We start from the raw sequence: 8,018 nt of genomic DNA, 5'->3' as shown, positions 1-8,018 counted from the left end.
CCAGCAGGTTTGTGATTCTGGGGTTGCCCTGCATGGCCCTTAAGTAAAAACTGAGCCCAACGCTGCAATCTCAAGTCACTGCGAGTGCCGTTTGTGACATTATGATAACGTTACGTTTACAAACAAGTGTCGTTTGTGACATTATGATGACGTTACGTTCACAAACAAGTGTCGTTTGTGACATTATGGTAAGGTTACGTTTACAAACAAGTGCAGTTTGTGACATTATGATAACGTTACGTTTACAAACAAGTGTCGTTTGTGACATTATGGTAAGGTTACGTTTACAAACAAGTGCAGTTTGTGACATTATGATAACGTTACGTTTACAAACAAGTGTCGTTTGTGACATTATGATAATGTTACGTTTACAAACAAGACTTACAGCCTTTGTCTCTTCACCACTGATCACTGCCTCTGTCAGCTTTCGCTTCCACATTCTCAATATAACAGTAGAACCGTGTTTATCCAAAACTCAGACGTCTCCACAGGCACTATGTGAGCAAAACATGCAATGATGCGAAAACTGATATGATATTCCTTGTGTATAATCGTTGTTACCGACCAGCTAAATACAATTAAGCTGCACTTAGCATTTCAGAATATGTTATATTTATTTTTTGCCCACTGATCCTAACATTCAATTTTCGAAACTGGCCTGCTGCAGGGTTAAGATAACCACTGTATAAAGTGGTAGTAACATAAACATATATTCAAACATATATTTACATAGTCTGTAAAAATGGAGCTTAATAACGATACAACCGCTGCTATTTATTTGATTATTTGTTGCAGCTCTCTAATTAGAGGCAACACGACTTTCCCTCGTGGGCAGCGGTGGTGTGATTGGTTCTGCACGTTCTGCAGCGGTGGTCTGATTGGTTCTGCAGGTTCAGCAGCGGTGGTCTGATTGGTTCTGCAGGTTCAGCAGCGGTGGTCTGATTGGTTCTGCAGGTTCTGCAGCGGTGGTCTGATTGCTTAAGACTGATCACTGTTGGCATTGGCTCTATTGCAATGCAAGCAGGAGTGTTTCCTTTTGTTCTCTTTTTTCTCCTCCTTCGTTCCAAACGGATGAGTCAAGTGGCTCATTTATCACTCTTTCTTCCAGCACTCCACTCATTCATGCTCCGGAACAAGGGAGCATGTTGCTTTCTGTTTCCCCCCCCCCTCCTTCTTTCTCTTTTCGGCATGGCTTGTTCAAGTGGGAAAACCCACAGCACAGCGGGTGCTGACATGGAGCCCGGCGGCACGCAAACCAAGCCCTCTTAACTATTCAACAACTTGTTCTCTCTCTCTCTCTCTCTCCCCCCTGAGAAAGGAGGAGTCAGACAGGGAGGGAGAAGTATCTGCTTTTGGCACTGGTCCAAAGTGACCTCCAGTTTGGAGAAGTGGGTAAGTGGGTTGTCCCACTCAGATACATGACGGATCTCTCCTTCTATTTGTTTTGTTTTCTCTCTCTCTCTCTCTCTCTCTCTCTCTCTCTCTCTAATGGATCTGATCCTAGTTAAATAATGGATGGGTTTGGACTGTGGACTTTCTGAACAGGCTGGGGAGATGATCCACGTGGTGCTTCTCTTCTTGGGAGAGTTTCACGCTACACAATTATTCATGCACACATCAGACATCCACATTATGGGCTTACATGAAAGCACACACACACACACACACACACACACACACACACATGCATGAACGTGCGTGCACAGACACACCATGCTTTAACAGTACAGCACACTGCACTTGTCTTGAATGAAAGCTCAATCCTTTGTATTTACTTCTTGACAGTGAAAAACGATCTATCTCCTCATATGGCCCCCATCTCTATCTCTCATCTCTCTCTCTCTCTCTCTCTCTCTCTCTCTCTCTCTCTCTCTCTCTCTCTCTGGGCAGATGTTGTGAGGGCCATGTGTGTGGCTGAGTCATGTTGTGTGTGTGTGTGTGTGTGTGTGTGTGTGTGTGTACATTTGTTTGCTCAGAGGTGAGCTATACTTCTGCTTACAGTGTCACCGTGCAATCACACACCGTGTGTGTGTGTGTGTGTGTGTGTGTGTGTGTGTGTGTGTGTGTGTGTGTGTGTGTGTGTGTGTGTGTGTGGCGATAGGGGCGGCAGCAGCAGCATCTGTCAGTACTCTGGGTGGCCTGGTGTTCCTGTTGGTAATTGGATCTTAAAGTTTAGACCTGGTGATGACAGACAAACACACACGCACGCACATACACACACGCGCACGCATGCACGCACACGCACACACACACACACACACACACACACACATGTCACATTCAAGTTCAAGCCTCCAGGGAACATTGCTGCGCGGGATGGACAGGGCTCATGCCATGTGGGCGGGACATCCGCTGACGTGTGTGTGTGTGTGTGTGTGTGTGTGTGTGTGTGTGTGTGTGTGTGTGTGTGTGTGTGTGGAATCTTGCAGTGTGGGACATATGATGGGACATGTATGTGTGTGCTTGTGTGTGTGCATCATATAAGTATACAGTATGCAACTTTTTTCTTTTTTTTAGACCTTAAAGAACATTCTTACACTACATGGTGATCATAGAAGGTCTAAACCTCCACTGGACAGGGCAAACGAGCTAGTTAAAGAAAGAAGATGCCTGAGGAAGCCTCCTGTGTGAGGAAGCGTCCTGAGTGAGGAAGCCTCCTGTGTGAGGAAGCCTCCTGTGTGAGGAAGCGTCCTTTGTGAGGAAGCGTCCTTTGTGAGGAAGCGTCCTGAGTGAGGAAGTATCCTGTGTGAGGAAGCGTCCTGAGTGAGAAAGCGTCCTGAGTGAGGAAGCGTCCTGTGTGAGGAAGCCTCCTGAGTGAGGAAGCGTCCTGAGTGAGGAAGCCTCCTGAGTGAGGAAGCCTCCTGTGTGAGAAAGCGTCCTAAGTGAGGAAGCCTCCTGAGTGAGGAAGCCTCCTGTGTGAGGAAGCGTCCTGAGTGAGGAAGCGTCCTGTGTGAGGAAGCCTCCTGAGTGAGGAAGTATCCTGTGTGAGGAAGCGTCCTGAGTGAGAAAGCGTCCTGAGTGAGGAAGCGTCCTGTGTGAGGAAGCCTCCTGTGTGAGGAAGCCTCCTGAGTGAGGCCAAACAGTGCTATTTGTGGTGGGGGAAATAGAATAAAGCACTGGGAGTATAATATCGTAACCTCTTTTTTCGGTTATTTAAATGATGCCAGCACCGGTTGAAAAAGCTTTGGATGATGTGCATTCTTTTAATTCTTTGGAACAAACACGCTAGTGAAACACGCGGCTTCGGGGCAGAACCGGCCCGCCAGAGGGTCCAATCCTTCAATCCAAGCTCAGAATTTGACACTTTTAATTGATCAGGTTTCAGGAGCAAGTTGCAATAATAAGAAGCATGTTTTCTGTATTCATCAATGGTAAACTATTTTCATTCATCTAGAGAAGAATTGCACAGTTGCCGTCAATTGCAATGCACAGTTACAGACAGTAGATTTGATATGATAGGCCTATGGTAGCTCGAGATAACCCTTTGTGAAACCGTGTTCTATGGCGAACACACTAGTCCACACTACTTCTTTCGGGACCGGTTTGGAACAGGGCTTTTGTCTGGCCCACTTGAGACCAAATCAGGTCCCATGTGACCCGTGAACTAAAATTACAGCGCTAAATCCATGCAGTGTGAAAAGGGCTTTGATGCTATTTTCTCAAATCCAATAAAAACAAAGGTTGACAAACTGGGAAGCAAACTGACAATGTTAAAAAAGAAGATAGTTGTGAATACCTGTGGTCCTGGGCCAGCATTAACCCATCAAGTGGAAATATGTAAATAGTGTATCGTCTGATATGCCTAATGTGCTGCTACATGTGGGTAAGGCTTGGAGTCATTGCGTGATGCCAAAATATGAATAATGACACTACTGTCTGTTTGGGTAATGCCTGCATCATCAGTTATTTGATATCAGCGTGTTTGACAACTACAGCCTCAGAGTACAGACCACCTGCATATTTAGCGGGGCACCGGTATTTCTATAGTGTCATTCCCTGTAGCCTACAGCAGGAAAGGATTGATTCAAACCTTTTAGGTATAATAAAGGCTATTTAAAACGCTGGTTCTCTCAAATGGAGTGTTGTCTACTTGCAACCTTACAGGTGTGCAATTCATTCAACAACAACAACAACAAAACAGAGAAAATCTGAAAATCTGAAGGGGAAAAAATGGACCACCAGGGGGGGTCCCGACCCCCATGTTGAGAACCATTGGCTTACAAGATTGAACATGTGGGAAAAGTCTGAAGCATTTTGAAAGACTGGGTCAAAGCTAATCCTATAACAAGACTGCAAAGTGAGTGAGTGAGTCAGTGAGTCAGTGAGTGAGTGAGTGAGTGAGTCAGTGAGTGAGTGAGTGAGTGAGTGAGTGAGTGAGTGAGTGAGTGAGTGAGTGAGTGAGTGAGTGAGTGAGCGAGCGAGTGAGAATAATTTGTGTTTGGCCACAGCTTTGCCAGTTTACGTGCGATCGCTCTGAATCTTTCAGGAAGTGCTAACGAGCACTCCTGCGGGTGACCTAACGGAGCCAGATTTTTAAATTAAGCAATTCGATTAATGGACGAACTTGCGACGGCTGACCTGTGTGACCTCCACCGGTCACACAGGGACGCACATCGCCATTCTGCACACTGCACGGGTATTCCCCTAGTATGAATATAAGAGAAAGCCACTAATCTTTCAAGTTGTCTTTCTTTCTCTCTGCCCCTGCTCCTGCCCTCACTTCTCTCTCTCTCTCTCTCTCTCTCAGGTGGTGTTGGACCACATGAGGAGGAAGTGTAAGTGCCACGGCACGTCAGGCAGCTGCCAGCTGAAGACCTGTTGGCAGGTCACTCCAGAGTTCCGGGTGGTCGGCTCGCTGCTCAAAGAGCGCTTCCACATCGCCACGCTCATCAAAGCCCACAACCGAAACACCGGCCAGCTCGACCACTCCCACCACCACCACAACAACAACAACAACCACCACAACCACCACAACCAATACAAACATCACCACCACCACCACCACAGCAACCACCACAACAACCATCACAACCACCACCACGCGCACCGGCGGCGGCCCAACATCAACGAGCTGGTCTACTTTGAAAAGTCCCCGGACTTCTGCGAGCGGGACCTGGGGTCGGACTCGGCGGGCACGCAGGGCCGCATCTGTAACAAGACCAGCCCCGGCATGGACAACTGTGAGAGCCTGTGCTGCGGCAGGGGCCACAACATCCTGCAGCAGACGCGCAGCGAACGCTGCAACTGCAAGTTCCACTGGTGCTGCTACGTGGTCTGCGAAGAGTGCAGGATAACAGAGTGGGTCAGTGTCTGTAAATGAAGAAACACACACACACACACGAGAGACTGTACACGATAAAGACGAAAACAGCAATACAGACATTTTTTTTTATGTTTATTTTATTTTTTTGAAATGGGGGGATATGACTGTAATAATGTGTACCCCACTCCTTTCTGCGATGGACTGCTGTTGGTAGAACAGGAGAGCAAGGACAGACGGTGGGACAGTTGAGCCACTAGCTGAAAGATATCTGTGCACGTTGGTAAAGAGTGCGCACGTTGGTAAAGAGTGTGCACGTTGGTAAAGAGTGTGCACACGTGCAGCATGCATCTAAAAGCTGCCACAACTCAGAGAGCCTGGACTTTTGACGGCCTTTTCCTCCGCAGACAGAGGGATTTCCACCACTTCCTCCATCAGAGCACAGATCCTCGAACAGACCTATGACCGATGAATATCTGAACACTCAAATTCAAATTGGGGTTCTGAATACAAGCTTCTTACTTTTTTTAAGAATTGTCGGGATTCACGTGAGCTATGAGGAAGGCGAGAACAATCAATATGATCACGAAATAATAGCATCCCATTCACATCCAAGAAAAAAACTTTGTCGTTGAGGGTAATTGAGGATAACTGTTACAGCACAAACTAAGCCATGTTACGTTTTAATCAGCATTTCTCTTCTCTGCCTACATGCATAGAGATGATCGCCATCTTCAAACAACATTCATTCAATGAGAGAGCTCAGAGTGCAGGATCCGTCACTAGTGCAACACATCTGGAGCAGTTAGCGATTCAGTGCCTTGCCCAAGGGCAATTTGGAAGTGTAAATGCAATGGTCAGGTTCACACCGGTGATCTTCACTCTATATGACCTCCTGTAACAGTGAATATATGACCCATAATGGCAGAAAACAGAGAAAGCATGCTCTGCTAAAAGGACTACAGTAAGTCTCTAAATAGCACTAAACGATGGCCTCCATGGAAGGGAGGAGTTTATAGCAATGATGAAGCTGACGCCAATCAGAAGGATGATGATTTGCAGGTCTGATTGGGAGTGCTGCTTCCCAGGATTTCTCCTATCAGACTCTCACAACTGTAGACATTTCCTTCCCACTAATGGAGGATGTTCCGATGAAATTCACACAAATCACGTTCGAATCGAGTCAAAACAGAGCACTATTATAGCCTATCTAAGGTTTATTTTGTGAATCCCGCATTTTGAAATCATTGTTTTAAAACCCGTGTATCTAGACTGGCTTGTACAGCTGTTTTGATGTCATGTCTTTCGACCTTCCTCAAACGCAGTGCGGACATGTCATTCTCTGAATTCTCATTTTCTAAAATGTCCCCATGCATACGGGGTCTGCTGTGGTGTATGTCATGTAAGTTCCCCCAAGAGAACTGCCAGACTACACTTCATAGCAAACCTCATGCAACAAGTAAAGTTTTGTGCATACACCCAGTTACGAAAATTATTAACAAGTGAATAAACGGCACGCACACGCACGCACGCACACGCACACGCACACACACGCACACGCACACACACGCACACGCACACGCACACGCACACGCACATGCACACGCACACACACACACACACACACACACACACACACACACCTTCAATAAATGATAAGTGCCTCAGGAAATTGAGCGCACATGAACAGGCTTCAGTTCCTCCTCACTCTATAAACATCCTATAAACGGTCATCAATCAAAGTCCTCCCTGTTTTGTGATCCAATGTACTGTGTGCAGCACTGTACTGTAAGCGTCTTATCATAATGTATCTGCACTCACCTGTGCTTCACACCTCTTTGATGTTTGTGTATCACCGTTCAACCGGGGGACGTTTTGATGTCAACTTCAAGGCATATAAATGACAAAAAGTTGAACAAAAGATTTCTTACACAGACTTTAAGATCACATTTGATCTCATGAGATTTGTATAAGTGAGGCTCCTTTATCAGTCAGCGTAATTTATTTCAAGCAAATGATTTTCTGTGTTGAGAATGAGAGCAGAATAACCTGAAATTATGTTTCTGGCGTTTTTGGCACAGACTATTTTGATTCAGAAAAGTAGTTTGCACATGCAGAATAGTGTTCAGGAAAAAAGAAAGGGAAAAAAACTCTGGGGGATATCAGCAATATGCATTTTCCCCCCATGTCATAATGTAATGTAATGTATGTATGTATGTATGTATGTATGTATGTATGTATGTATGTATGTATGTATGAATGAACGAATGAATGTATGTATGTATTGTTTATGTTTTAATATGGTTATTAACTAAGTTATTTTATTTTTGTGGATAACTTAATATTTGTAAAACAATAAAGAAAGGCCATAATATTGAAAGGGACTTTAATGTGATGAAATAATAAACTACATGAATGCAGTTCATTTGGTAAGAGAAATAAACAGTTTTATATTTATTTTGCCGTGAGTCAGCCACTGTCAGCACACTAATGATGATCTACTCTCCATTTACGGTATAGCGTATATTTATGGTATAGTTATTATGTCAGAGGTCGTTAAACTTTTTCACCCCAGCAACCTTCCAGATGAAGCTCCACCACCTCTTTTGGGTGCTGTCCAATAGCTACAACTACCGTTATAATTATAATTAATTACCGTTATAGAAATAACGGCTTGCATGTCATTGTTTGGGAGAAGACTTTGAAAGAGCCTTTGTACATAATTAAAAACAAAAATCTGTGATGAAAAGATGAGAAG

At 44.9% G+C, this 8,018-nt stretch overlaps 1 protein-coding gene across 1 annotated transcript in view; it reads left to right on the top strand.

Annotated features, from left to right (window-relative positions):
- wnt10a (wingless-type MMTV integration site family, member 10a) overlaps nucleotides 1-5,320 on the top strand; it is a gene marked incomplete at its 3' end in the record, with an annotated part of 48,524 nt that extends 43,204 nt beyond the window's left edge. The window contains exon 4 of the mRNA XM_083638645.1: nucleotides 4,748-5,320. Coding sequence (XP_083494771.1) covers nucleotides 4,748-5,320 — 573 coding nt within the window. The remainder of the gene's footprint in view (nucleotides 1-4,747) is intronic.
- Between the last annotated feature and the right edge of the window lie 2,698 nt (nucleotides 5,321-8,018).

This window comes from Poromitra crassiceps, assembly GCF_964638095.1.
Source record: "Poromitra crassiceps genome assembly, chromosome: 6".
NCBI classification, from domain to species: Eukaryota; Metazoa; Chordata; class Actinopteri; order Beryciformes; family Melamphaidae; genus Poromitra; species Poromitra crassiceps.
This window is presented reverse-complemented; position numbering and strand designations above follow the sequence as displayed.